Source organism: Anomaloglossus baeobatrachus, chromosome 8 (genome assembly GCF_048569485.1).
Source record: "Anomaloglossus baeobatrachus isolate aAnoBae1 chromosome 8, aAnoBae1.hap1, whole genome shotgun sequence".
In the NCBI taxonomy this organism is placed as follows: Eukaryota; Metazoa; Chordata; class Amphibia; order Anura; family Aromobatidae; genus Anomaloglossus; species Anomaloglossus baeobatrachus.
This window is the reverse complement of record NC_134360.1, coordinates 203,163,836-203,186,599: the sequence shown is the minus strand read 5'-3', so window position 1 is coordinate 203,186,599 and position 22,764 is coordinate 203,163,836. Positions and strand designations below refer to the sequence as shown.

Genomic DNA, 22,764 nt, shown 5'->3' with positions numbered 1-22,764 from the left:
ATTTATTATAATATATATATAAAAATCTAATATAATATATATATATATATATATATATATATATATATATATATATATATATATATATATATATATATATTATATATACACATACACACACATACACACACACACACATATATATATATATATAGCAGAATCTAGCAATCCCACCTTCATAGTGTAGGCGCCTACTGTATACGGTTCACTGATCTCTGTCCACATTGTGTAACTCACATTTCCTAAAGCCGTGGTTTCATCGCTATTTCTGTCCTCTATATGCAAATGCTATTATCTACAAAGTATATTTGCATATTTATTGACAAAAAATTAAAATATCCTGACCTTTCATTTATTCTACGAGATTGATTATGCAATATTGAAATTGTGCATGTGTTATCTAGCAGGAAGGGAAAACCAGCTCAAAAAGTCTGTGCACCCATAGTCGATTTCATGTTTGTAGGACAGTTAAAATATTGCCATTTCCAATATTCATTTGAACTAGGTGTGATCGGCTGATAGTTTAATGTATATGGGGGCATCTCGACCTTCCCCAAACTCATGGTGCTGGGAGAAAAAGATCCAGCGTCCTGAATTTTAGCAACCGATCCTCTTTATCTTAGCGAGATGAGTAGTCGCCAGCGGATTGTGGTAGTGGCTTTCTCATAGAGAACACAGCAGAACTCAGCTGAGCCACGTGTTGCTGTGTATGGAGGAGTAAGTGGAAAGACATATTTCGAGTGTATGGTGGTTTAAAAAATAAAATAAAAAAAATAGCTTCCCTATATTTTTGGTTCCCAGCCGGGTACAAATAGGCAGCTGGGGGTTGGGGGCAGCCCGTACCTGCCTGCTGTACCTGGCTAGCATACAAAAATATGGCGAAACCCACGTCATTTTTTGTTTTTTGGCAAAACAAAGCAAAAAAAAAAAGGGCTTCCCTGGATTTTCCATTGCCAGTGAAGGTAACATCCAGTAGCTGCTTGGATTACCCTTCGCTAGCAATAGAAAATATAGCGTGAGACTACACTTTTTTTTTTAATTACTTTTTTTTAACTAACTAGCGGTCTGTTTTATGTGCACTGAGAAATCAAAAATACCGTGGAGCGCTACGTCATTTTTGAAAATGATTTAATTTTACACAACTATATAGCGTGATATATATATATATACACACACACACACATATATACACACACACACACACACACACACATATTATTATATATATATATATATATATATATATATATATATATATTACATACACACAGCTCTGGCAAAATTAAGAGACCACTGCAAAATTTTCAGTTTTTATGATTTTTTCTCATTACAGGTATATTTTTGAGTAAAATGTAAATTGCTCTTTTATTCTATAAACTAGTATTCTCAGAAAATAAATATTATAATAATAAATGTTATTGCTTGGAAAGTCGGAGACATGTCAGTAGTTTATGGAATAAAAGAAAAATTAACATTGTGTGTGTTTATATGTATATATGTGTGTATATATATGTGTGTATATATATATATATATATATATATATATATATATATATATATATATATATATATATATATATATATAATCTATATAATTGCCTTATTCTGTCTGTCTGTCTGTCTGTCATGCTCCGAAATTGTGTCCTTACGGTGACACAAAGCTGATTGGCCGCTGGGCTCGCCATGGCCCCGCCCCCCCACACGGATTGGCCTCTCTCCCCGGCTCTCTGCAGGCCCCGCCCCCCTCACGCAATGCACGCTCGCTCTGGCCCAACTGACACGGAGCCGCGACTCCCAGGTGAGTACACACACACACGCATCAGATCACACTCACTCTCACACTCACTCTCACACACACCTCCCACATCACAACATGCTGGGATATCACTTGCTTCTACACCGGCTCCGTCAGGATCCCGGCAGCGCCAGACATAACCTTGCGATGCTGGGATCTTGACGGAGGCCGTGAAAGCTGGTAACCATTATAAACATCGGGTAACTAAGGTCCCTTAGTTACCCGATGTGTATCATAGTTACCAGTGTACACCGGCTCACACTCACACACACATCACACACACATCACATCGCATCCACACATCAAGGTCCTGCAGCTGCGGAAAATACAGACACATAACAGCACACACACATAACAGCACACACATACACACAAATCAGATCACACTCACACACACCTCACACCCACATACTCACAACATCCTGGGATATCGCTTGCTTCTCGGTGGCGGTACTGTGCTGTTAGCTTCCAGGACCTGCGGGAGGATCACATGGCCAGAAGCATGTGATACCTCCGGATGTTGTGAGTATAAGCGCGTATGTGCGATATCGTCAGTGTCTGTGTGTGTGAGTGGATGCGATCGGGTGTGTGTGAGTGGATGCGATCGGGTGTGTGTGAGTGGATGCGATCGGGTGTGTGTGAGTGGATGCGATCGGGTGTGTGTGTGAGTGGATGCGATCGGGTGTGTGTGTGAGTGGATGCGATCGGGTGTGTGTGTGAGTGGATGCGATCGGGTGTGTGTGTGAGTGGATGCGATCGGGTGTGTGAGTGTCGGCAGAGGAGCACGGCGTGCTGGAGGAGGCTGGGAGCAGAGAGGCTGATCATGGGGAAGGCTGGGAGGAGAGAGGCTGATGCTGGGGGAGGCTGGGAGGGGGAGGCTGGGACGAGGGAGGCTGATGCTGGTGGAGGCTGATGCTTGGGGAGGCTGATGCTGGGGGAGGCTGGAAGGAGAGAGGCTAATGCTGGTGGAGGCTGATGCTTGGGGAGGCTGATGCTGGGGGAGACTGGGAGGGGAAGGCTGATGCTGAGGGAGGCTGGGAGGAAGGAGGCTGGGAGGAGAGAGGATGATCCTGGGGAAGGCTGGGAACGGGAGGCTGATGCTGAGGGAGGCTGGAAGGAGAGAGGCTGATGCTGGGGGAGGCTGGAAGGAGAGAGGCTGATGCTGGTGGAGGCTGATGCTTGGGGAGGCTGATGCTGGGGGAGGCTGGGAGCGGAAGGCTGATGCTGAGGGAGGCTGGGAGGGGGAGGCAGGGAGGAAGGAGGCTGGGAGGAGAGAGGCTGATCCTGGGGAAGGCTGAGAAGGGGAGGCTGATGCTGGGGGAGGCTGGAAGGAGAGAGGCTGATGCATGGGGAGGCTGATGCTGGGGGAGACTGGGAGCGGAAGGCTGATGCTGAGGGAGGCTGGGAGGGGGAGGCTGGGAGGAAGGAGGCTGGGAGGAGAGAGGCTGATCCTGGGGAAGGCTGGGAAGGGGAGGCTGATGCTGGGGGAGGCTGGAAGGAGAGAGGCTGATGCTGGGGGAGGCTGGAAGGAGAGAGGCTGAGGCTGGGAGGAGAGAGGCTGATGCTGGGGAAGGCTGATGCTGAGGGAGGCTGGGAGGGGAAAGCTGATGCTGGGGAAGGCTGGGAGGACGGAGGCTGGGAGGAGAGAGGCTGATCCTGGGGAAGGCTGGGAGAGGGAGGCTGATGCTGGAGGAGGCTGGAAGGAGAGAGGCTGATGCTGGCGGAGGCTGATGCTGGGGGAGGCTGGAAGGAGAGAGGCTGATGCTGGCGGAGGCTGATGCTTGGGGAGGCTGGGAGAGGGAGGGTGATGCTGAGGGAGGCTGGGAGGAGGGAGGCTGGGAGGAGGGAGGCTGGGAGAGGGAGGCTGAGAGAAGAGAGGCTGATGCACACACACACACACACACACGCGCGCACTGCACAACACACCACACACACACACACACACACACACTGGGAACCACAAACAACTGCCCTACACAGACACCCACACATACAGACAACGCTGCACACACACAACACCCAACACACAAACACCGCGGCACACACAAATATACGCACATACCGCACAACACACACATTGCACAAAACATACCTCCCCCCAAAACACACCACACACACACAAACCGCGCAACACACACACACACACACAACGCTACAGACACACAGCGCTCCACAAACAACGCAACACACGCAACACACATACAACACCGCTCTCACCCCCCGCCACACCCAGACAACACCCAGAACATGTACAGCGCCCTACACAAACACTTGGTAGCTACACACAACAACATCTCATATATATATATATATATTGTGAGACTCATGTGGGTTTAGTGGATGAGGGCAGGTATATCTCACCCCGGTATCGGTCCTATGTGACTTAGCCTGGCCAGGATCACCTGGCTACTAATGGATTAATGGGAGGTGAAGGACGGAGGTAAAAGGAATCTGGGAAGTTGGGGGAGGGTCTCCATCTGGGAACACAGTAAGCCTGTCTGTGTAGGAGACACTTGTGAGGAGCAGTGCCTGATGTTTGTATGGTTTAGCTGGAAGGGAGAAGCCCTCCAGTTGGTAGTTAGGATAACACCGTGTATAGTTAGTGCCGGACAGGCAAGGATTTATTTTGTTGGTGTTTTTTTTTCTTTTTGTTTATGCTTCACTGCAATAAACCTGACCAAGCGTCAGTTACACCTTGAATTCGGCTGTCTGCCTGAGGTGAATACGTGCCCTTTGAACCCAGCAAAGGCGATCCCGGAGCGTGTTATCACATTGTGGTGGAGAACGCGGGCAGCACGTTACAGCGCATCATAATGGATGACGTGGTGAAAGCGCTGGTACAATCCGCAGCTGTGCAGCAAGAGGCAAATCGCTTGATGTCGGCACAGTTGAAGGAACTGGTGGAAATCGACGGTTAAAGACCGCCAACTTTTGCAGCAGGTGGCGCAGCGTCTGGCGACCGTACCGGAGAGTAATGCGGAGGCTGACCAGAGGGTGATTCATGTGAGTCGGTGCTGGCAGAAATTAACCACAGAGGACGATGTGGAAGCTTACCTGACCACGTTTGAACGGACGGCGGAGCGGGAAAAGTGGCCAAAGGAGCGATGGGCCGACTTGCTTGCACCGTTTCTGGCAGGTGAGGCACAAAAAGCCTACTTTGATCTTGAGCCTGAAGCAGCGCATGACTTTGATAAACTAAAAGCCGAGATCCTTGCCCGGCTGGGAGTGACGACGGCCGTGCGAGCACAGAGAGTTCATCAATGGACTTATCAGCCCGATAAACCACCGCGGTCACAGATGTTTGACCTCATTCACTTGACCAAGAAATGGCTACAGCCCGAGGTTCTGACGGCGCCAGAGATGGTACAAAGAATCGTTCTTGATAAATACCTAAGAGCTCTACCGCCATCTCTGAAGAGGTGGGTAAGCCATGGAAACCCCACGACAGCGGATCAGCTAGTGGATCTAGTGGAGCGTTATTCCTTGGCAGAAGGACTTATGGACGATGCTACACATCCTCGCTCTTCCCCTTCTCGACGAGGATCTGGTAAGACTGTTCCAGGGTCATGGGGAGGAGGAAAATATCCTAAGGCAGTGGAGGAGGAAAACAGGACTGCTGGCCCTGTGAGGGCTAAGGTGCCAAACTATGGCCTTAGCAAGGGGCCCGTGAGGTGTTTCCGCTGCCAGGAGGCGGGCCACATTGCTGCAAACTGTCCAGTAACTGCAGAACCGATGCAGTGTGATGTCACGGACTTTGAAAAACGCAGGGCTATGGTTGCACGGGTAGTGTGTGTTGCTGCATGTCAAGGCGATATGAAAAAACACCTGTGTGAAGTGTCCATTGATGGCAATACTGTTGTTGCACTATTAGACTCGGGAAGTGTGGTGACTCTGGTAAAGGCCAGTCTGGTGGCAGTCCCGATGGGACCGTCAGATAAATTTTCTGTGACATGTGTGCATGGAGACACCTGCTCGTACCTCACAACGGTCTCCTGCATTACTACGCCCTATGGGTCTGTGCATCATAAGGTGGGACTAGTACCAGCACTATTGCATGATATCATTTTGGGCAGTTATTTTCCCCACTTCTGGCACTTGTGGGAGAACCAATTAGTACCCCAGGGTAGCCGCACGGATGATCCTTCTCCCACACCTTGTGTGGGCCCGGAGCCACTAGAGGATGCCCCACAAGAGGGTTCAGAGGAGGAATCCGCTGAAAACAACCCCCAGTTCCCCTTTTCAGTTCTGGCGGGTGATTCCAATGAACCCGGGGCAGAGGCGGACACGGGTGGCTGTCCCCCTTCCTCTTGGCTGAATTTGGAAGTCCAGAAAGATGACTTCCAAAGTGAGCAAATGAGAGATCCTACCCTTTCTCAGGCTATAAAAAATGTTAAAATGATAAACGGGGTGCAGGTGGATGCAGGTACTAGGCTGTCTTACCCCTACATGGCACTGGAGAATGACTTTCTCTATCAGATAGAGAAGAAGGGGGATGACACAGTACAACGATTGGTTGTGCCGAGAGCCTACAGGCGGAGAGTGCTGGACCTGGCACACGGACACATGATGGGGGGACACCTGGGGGTCCAGAAAACTACCGAAAGGATATTACACTGTTTTGTTTGGCCCGGCATGCATCACGATATTCGCACCTATTGCGAGTCTTGTCCTGACTGCCAAATCTCTGCGCCTAGGCCCCGTTTCTGTAGCCCCTTAGTACCTCTGCCTATCATCGAGATCCCATTTGAGAGAATTGGGATGGATTTAGTTGGACCCCTCCCCAAGTCTGCACGAGGACACCAGCACATCCTTGTCATCTTGGATTATGCCACTCGTTACCCCGAGGCCATCCCTTTGCGTAACACGGCCACCAAGACCATTGCCAAGGAGCTGGTCCATGTGTTTAGTCGGGTTGGTGTCCCAAAACAAATACTCACAGACCAAGGAACCCCCTTTATGTCTAAAGTAATGAAAGAACTCTGCAGGCTGTTACAAATAGCACAGTTACGCACCTCCGTGTATCACCCTCAAACGGACGGACTGGTCGAACGGTTTAACAAAACTTTGAAACAGATGCTCCGTAAGGCGATAGACAAGGACGGGAAGAACTGGGACTACTTACTCCCGTATTTGCTTTTTGCCATCCGGGAGGTGCCCCAGTCTTCCACCGGGTTCTCTCCTTTCGAGCTTCTGTACGCCCGACGTCCCCGTGGACTGTTAGATGTCGCTAAAGAAACCTGGGAGGGACAGGTCACCCCGTTCAAAAGCGTAATAGACCATGTAACCCAAATGCAGGACCGTATTGCGGCGGTGATGCCCATCGTTAAAGAGCATATGATACAGGCTCAAGGAGCACAGAAAAGGATTTATGATAGGGGGGCCAAGATCCGTACTTTTGCACCCGGAGATAGGGTGTTGATCCTGGTCCCCACGGCAGAAAGCAAATTTCTGGCAAAGTGGCAAGGCCCCTTTGAAATTAAGGATCGGGTGGGTGAGGTAAACTACAAAGTGTACCAGGCTGGTAAAAGGAAGCCTGAACAGATTTATCACGTGAATCTGATAAAACCCTGGAAGGACCGTCCAGCTCTGTCAGCAGGTCTGGCCCTACCGGTCTGCAAGCAGACCATACCGGATGTCGGGACGGCGGAGACTCTGTCGGAGCGGCAAAAGACCGACGTCAAGCAGTTTGTAATCAACAATCACGAGTTTTTCTCGGAAAAGCCCGGGCAGACCACTCTCATTAAACATGACATCATAACAGAGCCTGGGGTAACAGTTCAGGTAAAGCCCTACCGAATACCGGAGGCTCGGCGGGAAGCTGTCTCCCGAGAAGTGAAGACCATGTTGGAGTTAGGTGTAATCGAGGAATCGCATAGCGCCTGGTCGAGTCCGATTGTGTTAATACCGAAACCAGACGGCTCCATTAGATTCTGCAATGACTTCAGGAGATTAAATGCGGTCTCCAAATTTGATGCATACCCTATGCCACGGGTCGATGAATTAATAGATCGGCTTGGAAAAGCCCGGTATATCACGACCCTAGACTTAACGAAGGGCTATTGGCAGATCCCGCTAACAGAGGCCGCTAAAGAGAAAACCGCGTTTTCTACACCGGAAGGTTTATACCAGTATGTGTATATGCCGTTTGGACTACACGGGGCACCGGCAACCTTTCAAAGGTTGATGGACCGAGTCCTGAGGCCCCATAGGCAGTATGCTTCTGCGTATTTGGATGACATAGTCATTTACAGCCTGGACTGGGAGACGCACCTCCAGAAACTAGAGGCTGTGATTGAGGACCTGCGGGAGGCGGGTCTAACAGCAAACCCCAAGAAATGTCATATCGGGCTGGAAGAAGCCCGGTATTTGGGATACGTAATTGGGAGGGGAATTGTTAAACCCCAGATTGACAAGATACAAGCCATTCAGAAATGGCCGCAACCAGTCAACAAGAAGCAGGTGAGAGCGTTTTTGGGAATAGCTGGCTACTACCGACGGTTCATTCCCAATTTCGCGGCTACCGCTGTTCCCCTGACGGACCTTACCAAAGGGAAAGACTCTGTCATGATCAAATGGACCACGGCAGCCGAAGAAGCCTTCCATAACTTAAAACTAGCTCTTTGCTCTCAACCTGTGCTAATGACTCCTGACTTCCGCAGCGAGTTCGTGGTCCAAACGGACGCTTCTGATGCCGGTATAGGGGCTGTATTGTCACAACTGAAGGACGGAGAGGAACATCCGGTCCTTTATCTTAGTCGGAAACTTAATAAGCATGAACGCAACTATGCCATAGTGGAAAAAGAATGCTTAGCCATTAAGTGGGCTCTAGAGTCCCTTAAATATTACTTGATAGGAAGGAAGTTCCGGCTGATCACTGACCATGCCCCTCTCAAGTGGATGCACTTGAATAAGGAACGGAATGGCCGAGTGACCCGGTGGTTCCTTGCACTTCAGGCCTACCGTTTTACAGTGGAGCACCGCCCGGGGGTGCGGATGGGGAATGCTGATGCCCTGTCTCGTGTGCACTGTTTTGTGGGTGCTGTTGCTCAGCTGCAGTGGTCTGAGCAGAGGGGGGGGGATATGTGAGACTCATGTGGGTTTAGTGGATGAGGGCAGGTATATCTCACCCCGGTATCGGTCCTATGTGACTTAGCCTGGCCAGGATCACCTGGCTACTAATGGATTAATGGGAGGTGAAGGACGGAGGTAAAAGGAATCTGGGAAGTTGGGGGAGGGTCTCCATCTGGGAACACAGTAAGCCTGTCTGTGTAGGAGACACTTGTGAGGAGCAGTGCCTGATGTTTGTATGGTTTAGCTGGAAGGGAGAAGCCCTCCAGTTGGTAGTTAGGATAACACCGTGTATAGTTAGTGCCGGACAGGCAAGGATTTATTTTGTTGGTGTTTTTTTTTCTTTTTGTTTATGCTTCACTGCAATAAACCTGACCAAGCGTCAGTTACACCTTGAATTCGGCTGTCTGCCTGAGGTGAATACGTGCCCTTTGAACCCAGCAAAGGCGATCCCGGAGCGTGTTATCACAATATATATATATATATATATATATATATATATATATATATATATATATATATATATATATATATATATATATATATATATATATATATATATATATATATATATATATATATATATATATATATATATATATATATATATATATATATATATATATATATATATATATATATATATATATATATATATATATATATATATATATATAACAAAAATCATACATGAACTACACAATACGTAAATTCTAGAATACCCGATGCGTAGAATCGGGCCACCTTCTAGTATATATATATATATATATATAAAGTTTATATTATAGATCAAGATATATAATTAAAAAAATGACGTAACGCTCCCCGGTATTTTGGATTCTCAGCACAGATAAAGCAGATGGCTACGGGCTGCTACCCTCATCTGCCTGGCTTTACCTTGGCTGGCAATCAAAATACAGGGAAGCCTATTTTTTTTTTTTTTAACTAATTAAAAAAAAATGTAATTAAAAGAATGCGTGGGCTTGCGCCGTATTTTGATTGCCAGTCAGTTAAAGCCAGGCAGCTGGGGGCTGGGATTCTCCACAGCCCGCAGGCTCCCCTGTAAAAAGCGCATTGCATTGTTTCTTAGCGCCATTTCCAGGTGCTTTACTCTGCTCTACCAGAGGCCCTGGTGCCGGGTGGCTCGCTGAGCAATAAAGGGGTTAATACCAGCTTTGTATTCTCAGATGGTACTAAGCCCGAAATTCATGGTGTCACGCCAAATTAGACATGGCCACCATTTTTTTAATAGAAATAAAACAAAAAGAAGTTTAGAAACTCCATCTTTATTAGAAAAAAAATTCCTTAGTCCGACGTAATCCACAGGAACAGCAATGTCAACACTGCTTCATCACTCTATACAGACAGTCTATATACCGTGAGAAGCAGAGAGCATTGTCAGCTCTGCTACATCGGTTTGTACAGAGCTATGTAGCAGAGCTGACAGTGAGGGTATGATTGCACTTGCGTCTCACATAGCATCACCCCGCACCTGATGCTAAGAGGACAGGAGCGCTTTGGCTGCATGGAAACATATGCAGATGACCCGCTCCTGTGTGGAGATTGTGTGCCGTGATGCAATTTTCCCTCGCACAGTGACAATGAAAGTTCAGTTACCAGGACCTTTGATGACATCATAGTCTGTGACCAGTCAGTAGCCAATGAGGTAATACAACATTCACACCTGACTGGTCACACGGTTATGACATCACAGAAAATCCTTTTAATCAGAAGTGATTACCGGGGGACACAGGAATGATCGGACGGACGCGGAAGCAGAAGCAGCTACCTATACCAATGAATACTGACAGCAAAAACAATAGAAAGTCAGGGAGCATATTGCGCAGCCAAACACTGTGACCTTCAATAGACAGAAACCACATGACTGTCACCCATGACACTATGGCATTATATTTTAAGATTTCTGTATTATATATTGGCTTTAAATTTACTATCTTCTCTCACTGAAAAATAATCCCTCTTTCACAGTTCTCTTGCAGACTGCAGCAGGTTTTTTTGCTGTAGGCTTTTCATGTACTTTATAAAGTCTCACAAGAATATTTGCTGTACATAAATATTTTTTTTATTGGATGACCATGCCAGAATCTTTGGGCTTGGCTCTTTTTAGCACACCTATTATTCTACAGTGCCCACCGGGCAATCTGGTGGCAGAATCAGTCACCTATATACATAGATTCTATACCTGAATGTATAGCTCTCAAGCTGAGTGCCCTTGGGTGACCTCCATTGCTAACTCCACAGTGTTATACTACCTTCGAGAGGGTCCTGTTCCTTTTTTCTGACATATTATACCTCTTTGTATTTCAGATCATTGATTATACTTTTTACATTCTTTAGCCTCCCGGACCATGTACCACAACAGAACTCTGGAACCAATCATGCCGGTGTTTGAAGCCTTGCTCAGAAACCAAGTTGCACTTTTCATCATATTTGCCACGAAAACACAGCACGCAGCTATGTTTTTCACTTGTATAGTGACAGTCACCATGACAGAATCTGATTTATTCCACTATACGTTGATGGTCTCTGTTGGATGTCGCTGGTTTCCATCATGCAACAGATCTGACTCTCCATTTTCGGAAACATAAAAAACTGGGTAATGGCGGTGTGAATCCAGCCCTACAGCCTCACACTTGATGTAAAGTCCCAATCCTGACCGTGCAGTGTGACCCTTATCTTGTCCTATTTACAAGCCGTGCTCTTCTACAAGGCGATCATTGTATGTTATTAACTGAGCAGTCTGTACATTGACACTTCACATATCACCAAGATGGAATGATAAAAATGGAAGCCAAAGTAATAGAAGCTGAAAAGGTCACTGCACTTTACTGCCTGCTCCGATGTACTCGTAATTAATGTGCTGAACTTATACTGACCTGTCCATGCTCAAATAATATGTGGGAATCCATTCTTAGCTTAAAGAGCATTTCTCCCCCCCAAAATACATAAAATTCTGGTTCTTAACGTTATTTTTTTTTTGTTTTAATTTTAAAGGTTTCCTCCAGGATGAGAGTTGGATTTCTTATCTATGGGATATCTATCAATCCCAAGGTTGTGCGCTGATTGACCTACCGATGGGACACGTATTTATCACAAGAGTGGAGGTCCCAATCCACAATTCATCTTCGCAACAATTAGGCTATAGTGGTGCATACAGGGGGTTCATTCATTCTTGACCACATTGAGGAGGAAGAGCAGCCCCGTTCTGTGATTCCCACCAGTCATCAGAGGTGGGTTTCCCAGTGATCAGACATTTGTTCCCATTCCTCTAAATCTCCATTGTGAGCAAACGCCTTCACATTTTATTTAGATAAAAATGGAAAACCTTTAACTAAAAGAATACTTAATTTTAAAGTAGTGGACAACCTCTTTGTCTGTCTATCCTAAGGATAGACAGTCAATGTCTAATCAGCTGGGGTCTGACACCCAGCACCCCCACCAATCAGATGTTCTTGCGCCGGCAGCCGGAAATGCTCAGTTCCGGAGTTGCCCCATCAATTGATGGTGGCAACAGCTGGGAGTTCAAGTCAATTGGAGGCGGATGTGCAGTACCCGGTCGCAGCCGCTATCAGAAAATGGGACAGCTGATAGGCAGGGGTGCGTTGTGTTGGACCCTGGCTGATCAGACATTGATGATCTATCCTAAGGATAAGTAGTAGTTAGTAGTAGTAGTAGGTAGTAGTAAGTAGTAAGTAGTAGGTAGTAAGTAGTAAGTAGTAAGTAGATGTACCGCCCCACGTCAGCAGCCGGGCTGCTCGGATCCAGATCTGCAGTGTGGCTCGAGGGGTCTCCGGACCCAGGGACTTTGCGGACACTTCGAAATAAAAAGGGGATGGTGTGTGGGGATATTGTATACAGTTCGTGACACCACCCACGGTGTGTGGTAAAATGGGGTACCATCACTGCTATTGGGGAGTACCCGGGGCGTTGGGATGGCAGCTAGCTGTTATTAACCCTGCGTGGGTAGGGATGGATGCCCCGGGGCCCAGTGTCTCTGTGCTGAGGATGGTGACTGCAGGGGCCAGTGCACCCAGTCGGACCAGGGGATGTTAGTGTACTCACAGTCAATGAAATCACACAAGTCCGTGGTAAACCAAGGTGCCAGTGGCCGGAGCTCCGCGGCCGGGTGTATTGTGGTCCCTCACCCGGGGTGATGGTCTGTGTCACTTTCCTCTGCTCTACTTTAGTTCTCTTTTGGACTTCTCGGTATGGAACTCGGGAGTCCGCTCCCAGAACTTCAGGTGGGAGCCTTGCCCGCAGACTCTGACCCTTGGGATCTAAAAGGGGCCCTGGCGGATGCCCTATTCCCCGCGGTGGGCTGCTGGTCTGCTTTCGGGACTTTAGGTGGGACAGGACCTATAATCCTGTCCTCAACTGGTGAATTAACAAAGGCGGTTGTTCCGGCCTCTGCTTCAGGGTCCAGGTAACCCCTCTGTGCACGGTTTCCAGGTCGGCTCTCCGGTATCTGTACCGGCGGGCTCCTACCCTGTCCCGCTCCACCTTGGATATCCAGCAGCCATCTTCCCATCTCCTGTCAGACACGGACCACCATCTGCCACCTAGCCAGCATGCCGGCGCTCCAACCCCGACGCTTTTACTCTCAGACTCCTCACTTGAACCTCCACTCTACTGTACTCCACTTGAATTACCACTTGAACTACAATTTAACTGACTATTTTCCAGCCCCCGACTCTCTAGACCCCTAGGTGGGCATTTCCTTTCTGCCTCGTCCCGCCCACTGGTGTGCCTGTCCTGCCCTGGGGGTGGTGACTAGGATTTGGTTGGCATGGTATAACCCTGTGTGGGAAGGTGTTGTGCGGGGGCCTACTCTGTGTGTGTCCACCTGGCGGCGCCAGGGCGTCACAGACATCCTCTTTAAAATGCCTATTGGCGTCCAAGTTTGTTAAAGGGAACCTGTCATCAGAAATTTTGCTTTAAACCTAAATGTTTCCCCCTCTGCAGCTCCTGGGCTGCATTCTAGCAATGTTCCTGTTGTTTTTTTGCTCCCTTTTAGACCAAATATAATACTTTATAAAGGTGTACCTTTTGGGATGCTAATTTTCTAAATCGTCCATGGGGGCGGGCTCTCTGGTGTCCGTTATGTCCCTCCTGCCGATTTACGCCGTCCCCCAACGCAGCATTTCATACTTCCAGGATGCCGCCCAGTGAGCCCGTGGTCCGGCGCATGCGCAGTGCCACTGTAGCGGGACTGTGCACTGCGTGCACAGTGTGACCGCTGGTGACGTTTGCGCAGGCACGAGAATGGGCGGCGCTGTGTTGTCATCGCAAGTGCCCGCGCTTTCCCCTCTGCCTCCAGCGTTCTGCGCAAGCGCTGGCCAGATAACCGCACGTCCCCTCTTTCCCATCTTTCCCTGTAACAGGAAATAGATGGGAGGATCGGAGCAGGACACCAGCGGTTACGGCTAGCGCTTGCACAGAACGCTGGAGGCAGAGAGGAAAGCGCGTGCACTAGATTATGGGTGGGCACTTGCAATGATAATCACAGCGCCGCCCATAATCTCGTTGGGGGACGTCGTAAATTGGCAGGATGGACATAACGGACACCAGAGAGCCCGCCCTCATGGACAATTTAGAAAATTTGCATCCCAAAAGGTACACCTTTATAAAGTATTATATTTGGTCTAAAAGGGAGCAAAAAACCAACAGGAACCTTGCTAGAATGCAGCCCAGGAGCTGCAGAGGGGGAAACTTTTAGGTTTAAAGCAAAATTTCTGATGACAGGTTCCCTTTAATGTTCAGAACAGCATCAACAAATAATTTTGTTTACTTCACAATTTATTTTTTTAATCAACCCTAAATATTAAAGACTTATCCAGATGAAAAATATTCTGTCTTATTATGTATAAGAGGTAACAATTTATCACTCGGTAATTCACTTTATTGATGAAATGGTCCTCAATGTCCCTTTGTCAGTCTCAGGTCTCAGCAACGCCACTTCCAGCTCAGCTTTGCCAAAGAAGACAACCTTCTCTTCCCATGCTAGCTGTCCGACTGTATGCATCGGCCTTAGAAAAGGGGACTGGCTTAGCTATCAAAATGAGGACTTAGCCAACCTACTGCAAGTCCATCACCAGCTCAGAGGCTTGGGCCGGGCACATTTTCTGCATATTTTCTGTAGTTGTACCACTCCTCTGAAGTCGCACATGGACTTTTACCTGAGATATGAAGTCTTCAATCATACAACGGAGTGAAAAAATATCATTACCTATATAACAGTGTCCTCTGGAGGTTACCGATACAGGGGAAGCATGACCTCTGCTGCACAGTAATCAGATAAGTGCGACCTGCCGCAAATCTACTTATCACATCATTAGCAATTAAGCTATTTTCCTAAGTAATTGCTTCTATTTAAAACTCAGCTGCACAACTGGATGTTAAGGGGCAATTTTGTGGCTTTTGTGGTTGCATTTTGTGTGTGATTTTACAGTATTGTCTTTTTTTTTTTCTTCAAAATACAGCAGGTTCTAGTATTATTTTCGCATATTTTTACATACACTTTTTCAATAGGGAAAAAAAAAAAATGTATTTCAAAATGTGTTTAAAAAAAAACAAAACCCTAAAACACACTTTCAAAAACTGAAGCTCATGGCATTTTTAGAAACCAAAATAATAAATCTACAAAAACAGCGTTTAAAAGGAAATTTAATACGGACGTTTCAGACCCAGCGAGTTCAGCAATAAGTCATAGTCGAGTGATAAAGATAGGAAGTGAGATTTAACTCATGAGACATAGGGATTATATCACAATATCACACAGAAAAGCAGACAAAGTTACAAAATACACCAACCTTCCAATGTTGTGTTCCAGAAATTTGACGCTTTTTTGGTCTTCTTGGTTTTGTTTGATCATCTCCTCCTGTTCCATGGGAGTCATCGTGTTCAGTCCATCTAACAGCCATTTTTCCCGCAAGGCTTTTTTCTGGAATTTTTTAAAAACAATTTTTTTAGCACAGAGATTAGATCTTTCTTGGGGTACTATCAGATACTTTGGACTTATGACCCTTTTGTACAGGCTCATCAAGATAGTTGTCATCATGATTCTGTGACGCCCCTGGACTATCCGGTCGTCACAGGGTACTGCACAAGCTGCCCTTCCGTGCAGTATTCCGCCTCCCTCTTGGTTCTGGGTCCCTACTTAAGTGGTGTTGCCTCTAACAGCAAATCAAAATCCTAGAGACACCCTGCATCACACCAACCTGACACACCAGTGGACGGCTTAAGATGAATAGAGTCACCCACCTGGGGGATCAGGGAGGGGATGTGAGGTGTGTAGAGAGGGAGTTTAGTCAGTGAGTGGAGTTGGAAGTAGCCCTCGAGCCGAGAGGATCTCAGAGGAAGTTGGGAGTGGGGACTCCCGAAGTAACTGCCTAGGTTACAGACGGTGGTCTGGGCCTAGAGGAGTGGTCGCAGGGAATTGCGGCAAGGTTCTCGGACCCGTGAGGAAGAGAGCCGGAAGCCTGGCCCTGTTACCGGTCCAGGACCAAAGGCACGACAGAATACTGGACCCTAGGTTGGGGAGTAGCTTCAGGCAACCCGACAATTCCCCTGAGAACGGAGCCTTCACGATCCGTTTCCACCGGCTCCAGAATCGGGGCATTAGCGCAACGAGGGGGATAGGACTTTCCAACCAACATGGTCCAGAAAATCCCAAGCGTGAGCCCTGAAAGCAAGCTCCCATACTTAGCCATAGTAGGGAGCGGGGCCCAGCTAGTTCCAAGCTACTGGGCCACCCAGTTGAAGTCTAAACTAAGTGCCAGGAGGCAGGTCACGGACCACCAGGCAGCACCACTTTGGGACGGTATCCGGACGAGCTCCCCTCAGTGGCAGCGGTACCCAGAGACTTTGTTTAACTGGTTGTCGGTGTCGCCTTATGAACTGAGTGAGTACGAGAGTGACTTCTGCATCCTCCTTCACCGATTCCTTGGGCATCCCCTACCCGTGGAGGGTTCTAACACCTTGCTGCCCCGTTCAATCATCCCCGGGTACTCCCAATGGCAGCGGTGGTACTCATTATTACCACACACCACGGGTGGCATCACGAACTATAACTCCCCTGTAAATACCCCCCTTTTCATTCGAGCGGCCGCACGACCCCAGGGTCCGGAGACCCTCGAGCCACAGCGAACCCGGATATGAGCAGCTCAGCTGCTTCCACGGGGGCGGTACAATTCCTCTGTGCAGAGCATCTTGCACACAGATGATGCTCTGCCATGCCTTCCTGAACTACAGAGTCGGCAGTTACATGCTTCCTTTGTGCAGAGCATCTTGCATTTGGAGATGCTCTGCTTTGTTTCTTTAAGTACTTGTTGACAGATTTTTGGATAGCACAGGTTTCCATGCAGATTCTGGGAGGTGCCTTTACTCAGGAGTTCCACCTTCCAGGTATTTGCTCTGTTTCATTACTGAGCATGCTCTCCCAGAACCTCACCAGTCGTGCTTTCTGGTTCTGCAGTTGTGCTTTTGGCTTGTGTTCTGATCTAAGTTTCTGGGCCCCGGACTGTTTGACTCCTCTATGCTCGCTCCCTGTTCTTGTCGTTACCTCCTGGCTTCTGACTTCGGACCATTAGCGGACCACATCTCTGTCTACTCCTTGAATCTTATAAGTACTCTCATGGAATTCTGACCCTCGGCTTGTGACTTGACTGCATTTCTGCTTATTCCCTGTGTCCTGTCGTGTTCCTCCTGTTACCTGACTCTAGATAGTCTTACTTCCCTTCTGTCTATACCAGGGTTCCCCAACTCCAGTCCTCGAGGGCCGCCAACAATGCATGTTTTCAGGATTTCCTTAGCATTGCATGGGTGTTGGAATCATCAACTGTGCAGGTGATTAAAATTATCACATGTGCAATACTAAGGAAATCCTGAAAACATGTACTCTTGGCGGCCCTTGAGGACTGGAATTGGGGACCCATGGTCTATACTATTCGTAAGTAGTGACTAGCATCATGTTTGTTAAACGGACGGTGACTGGATGCAAGCCATGATTTACTTACTGGCCCATTGAGCTAGTTCTGTGCCCATAGAATATCATGTTGGCAGAATGTTCGTACCCGTTTGAGTCCATGTGGTGCCAATAATGATGTTCTGGGATTTTTTTTTTATCTGCATAAAAATCAGCAGACCCGTAAATGAGTTTTGCCCGTTTGTTGGGCGATTGCTGGCCTGCTTAGATGGGCTAATTAAATGTCCCCCAATTATTGGCTTGCCTAAATGGGCCACAAATGAGTACAACCATTGAACATTCTGTACCATGACTTATCTTCTGGACCTCACCAGCAAAAGACAGCCATGTATATGTAAATCATGGTCTTACTGAACTTGGGGTCTTTGATAGGTAAGGGGTGCATCATCAAGAACTTTAGAGCTTTCACCTGTTACTAGCAAAACCCACCACAACCATTAAGACACAAAAAGGGAGCCATACAAAAGATTTTGCAGGTCAGCCAAGACTTTCAACACAAATTAAACCCTTAAAGTGAACCCGTCAGTAGATACAGGTTGCCCAATCCACAGGCAGGATTCATCACACTATGGCTTTACAATTTCAGCCAGATATGTTGGACTTTCAAACTCTGCCGTGCTTCAGAGAAGAACATATCTTAGAAGCCCCCTGAGGACACATACCTCACTGTAGATCAGTGAGACAAGCGGGTCCCTGGTGGCTTCTGCCCTCCCCCTGGCCTAGATTGACAGGTCTCTGCCTAATCATCAACACTGCATTTAGAGTCAAGTATCAGCATGTATCAGCTGACAGGTTCATTTTAATTTGGGTATCAGACTTCATTGAACTAAATCCTTAAACTTTTCCGCTTTTTTTTGGTAAAAATGGCATCACACCTAGGAGAATTCGGACTATGCCTCTTTAAAGCAAATGTGTCACCAGCTTTCACATTACAAACTGTATACAGTTTTATACCTCTTTTAGGCCTGGTGAGACTGTTATACTTTGTAAATACAGGTCAGAATGGTTGTTTAAACCTCAAATAAAATTCAGTTGGATTCATTAAAGAGGATGGCCACTACTTTTACATTGATGGCTTATCTTTAGGATAGATAATGTGTACCACCCCTTCAGCGGATCGAACCGCTCAGATCCGGTGGTGGTGATTATGTCGCGGGCGGAGGAGGGGACGCCGCGCTCTCCCACTGCTGCTCGGGTCCGGCTGCCGCGGCTGCTGCGGCCTGCTGCTGCTCGGTGGCTTGAGCGATGGGCCGGATCCCGGGGACTCTAGCGGCGCTCCTCGCCCGTGAGTGAAAGGGGATTTTGGGTGTGGGGATTGGTTATTGTCCGTGACGCCACCCACGGTTGTGGTGATTTGTTGACACCACCGCTGCTCTGTATGGGGATCCCGGGAAGGATGGTATGGAGCAGCCAGTTGTTGTGTTGCCCCTCCGTGGGTAGGGGTTGGTGATCCCGGGAACCAGTGATTAGGTGGGTGATGCAGGGCTTGGTGGGCGCAGGGACGCGGGGGCAGCGCTGTGCCTTGCGGCACTGTGGTACTCACTCAGCCTGAGACGTTGACACAGTTTTCGGTAAAACACACGGCTGGAAAGACGGTTCCCACGGACGGCTGCACTTGCTTTCCCCAGTAGGTGACGGTCCCTCTGTCCTGCACCTAAGTTGATGATGGTTGCGATGGGTTCCCACCGGTAACCCGCTCCCCGGCTTGGGTATGGGCCGGAGGAGCCCTACTTTGCCCGCAGGCGCTGGCCCTGAGAAACTGGTGCCCTGGCGGTGGCGGTGTCTCTCTGTAACGGTCGGACTGTTGCCTTCAATCGGGACTTGGTTGTTTGGAGACAGACGTCCCCTTCACTGACGGATTCGGCAAATTATGGCGACTCCTAGCCTTGCCGGGATCCGAAAGGCCCCTGCCCTTGTGCTGACTGTTCCTTGTACACTGCTCCAGACCGCCGGGCCACTAAGGACCTTCCAGCAACCTCCGAGCAGTCACCCCTGCGGACTATCACCGCCATCTGCTGACCTTGCTGTCACTGTCCGGGCACACAGCCGGACCAACTTCCGGCTTTACTACTGTCACTTCAGCTTCTCTCTTTAGCTTCACTACTCCTTCCTTCTACTTCACTTCACTTTCCTCACCCCACTGTTTACTCCTCCTCAGACTCTAGTCTGGCTTCAACTCCTCTCACTTCCTCCTCCAAACTCTATCTGCCTGGTTCTTCCCGCCTCCAGGGCTGTGAACTCCTCGGTGGGCGGAGCAAACCACCTGGCCCACCCCCTGGTGTGAACATCAGTCCCTGGAGGAAGGCAACAAGGATTTTGGTAGCTTGGGTGTTCCTAACTGGGGTGTAGGGTGTGGTGGTGTGATGACCTGTGACCCCTGGCTTGCCCAGGGCGTCACAATTACTTGTGGCTCGAGGGTCACACTCAAATGAAGAAGGGGATTGTTTACAGGGGAGAGATATAGTTCGTGACGCCACCCGTGGTTCATGGTAATTGGAAGTACCGCCGCTCCCGTTGGGAGTACCCGGGGTGATGGAGTGGGGGCAGCAAGATGACGTTACCCTCCACGGGTAGGGGAAGGCCCCGGGACTCTGGATGGTACTATGGGATGCAGGGGGAGCGCAGGCTCGCTGGTTACAGGGGTCAGTCGGGTACTCACTCAGCAATGAAACAGACTCTGACATCAGGGTAAATCAAGTCTCTGACTGCCGTTGCATCTCGAGGAGAGTTCGTTCGGGTCCCATCCCCTGCAGCACTGTCTGGTGGTCCGTGACCTTCCTCCTGGCACAAATTTAGAGTGTCCTTTGTGGCCCGTTAGTTTGGAGCTTTCCGGGCCCCAACCACACTATGGCTAAGTGAGGGAGCCTGCTCTCAGGGGCTCACGCTTTGGATTTCAGTGGGCCGCTTGTTTGGAAAGCACTATCCCCCTCGTTGCGCTACTGCCCCCGATCTCTGAGCTTGGTGGGAACAGTCCATATAGGTCCTGTCCTCCGCAGGCTAATTGCCGGGTTGCCTGAAGCTTCTCCCCGACCTAAGGTCCGTGTACCCAGAGATGCCTTCGGTCCCGGACCAGTGATTAGGCCCAGGCTGCTCACCGTCCTCCAAGACAGGTCCCTGGCACCTAGCCTCAATCCCTTGCGACCGGGTGTCCGATTCCTCTAGGTCCAGACCACTGTCTGCGACCTAGTCTGCTTCTCCCCTGGGAGCTACTTCTGTTCTGCCTGTCAGCTCTGCTCTGCAGTTCCTCCCTCGCTAACTTCCCCCCTCCAACCACTCTGTCTGACCCCTAGGTGGGCGGCCCTATTCCAGTTTAAGCAGCCCACTGGTGTGCCTGACAGGTGTGGTGTGAGGTGTATCTAGGATTTGTGAATGCTGACGGAGGCAGTACTGCAGGATGGAGACCCAGAAACATGGTGGGTTGAATCCTGCACTAAGAAAAAAGGCGCGCAGAACCCTGTGACGACCTGAATAGTCCAGGGTGTCACAAATGTCTGATTGGCAAGGGTGCCGGGTGTCGGACCCCAACCGATCGTCTGTTCTTGGTGCCAGCAGGAGCAGCATGTGGCCAGAAATGCTTAGCTACCCTTTCAATTCAATAGGAGGCGGATGTGCAGTATGCAGCCACAGCTGTTATCAGTTGACGCGCAGCTCCGGAGCGGAGCATTTCTGGCCACCTGCTGCCCCTGCCAGGACCAAGAACAGCTGATTGGCGGGGGTGCCGGGTGTCAGACACCGGCCGATCAGACATTGATCACCTATCCTAAGGATCAGCCGTCAATATAAAATGGAGAACCCCTTTAATTGCTCACTTTAATATTCGGTAATGGGAACATTTACAAAGAATGATATAGCAATTTCTTATATGAATTTAAAATGTAAATACATGAGCTTCATCATGTCTAGGATCTAAATAGAAATGTATTCAGATTTTATTCTGGAATCTGTAAACAGAAAGCCTATAATGCATGGCTCAATGCCGTGACTTTGTGGTCTGCGTATTGACTGCCCCGGATCTCTTGACCTGAACTTCACAGCTTCATATATACCGGTCAGGCTGTTGAGTTCAGGTCAAGAGATCCACAGCTGGTCCGAACATGGCAATGAGTGCATAGGACGTGTGAAACCGGCTAAAAGGTACGAGCCTGGCCATAAGTTACTAATACTGAATGTGCGGAGCTCAGGAAAGAGGCTTTGTTCTCCAGAATGAGGTTTCATCACATCTTATTTATCTTGCGCACGTTCTTTAGAGCAAATATTTCTTATATGAAGAATGCGTGGGGTATTTATTGTCACAGTCGGGGACATGCATGCGTTCCTCTGTTCACAATGTTCTACTGAATGGAATAAATCCAACATGTCTTCTGTATGTACAGGAATCTAATCCTCAGGAGAGTCCTGTAATCTATATTTGTAAAGAGCTCAGAAGTATGTGGTCCGCGTGCTTATCTTAAAGGGGAATGATGAGATTTACCATACAGGTTATATAATGTCAAAGCCTAGATCCGGTACAAGGAAATTCACCAGCGACATTTTATCATTTTATTAGGAGAGGTGCGCACAATCATGTCTGCAATATGCGAGACACGTCCGTGTGAACTCAGCCGAAAAGTGGCTCCTGCCCTGAAATAAACAACCACATTTCAACTTCATTTTTTTGTATTTCCCCACTGGAGCGGTTCATTAATGACCACCGCTCCACTCCAGTGATCCGCGACCTGCCAGCATCTCCAGTGTTTCATGGAGCGGCCGGAGGTCAAAACTCAATACAAGTCTATGAAACCTCATTCTGGCTCCCATAGACTTGTATTGGGAGCTTGTGATGTAACTTCTGACTTTCGGCACAAGATGGTACTGAAAACGGATAAAACCATTTGAGGGGGGAGTATAAGAACGGGGG

At 48.5% G+C, this 22,764-nt stretch overlaps 1 protein-coding gene across 2 annotated transcripts in view; it reads right to left on the bottom strand.

Moving 5' to 3' along the window:
- PALMD (palmdelphin) overlaps window positions 1-22,764 on the bottom strand; it is an 87,279-nt gene that overhangs the window by 33,647 nt on the left and 30,868 nt on the right. For both annotated transcript variants that reach the window (XM_075320082.1, XM_075320081.1), the window contains exon 3: window positions 15,694-15,824. In XM_075320082.1, the coding sequence (XP_075176197.1) occupies window positions 15,694-15,824 (131 nt within the window). The remainder of the gene's footprint in view (window positions 1-15,693; window positions 15,825-22,764) is intronic.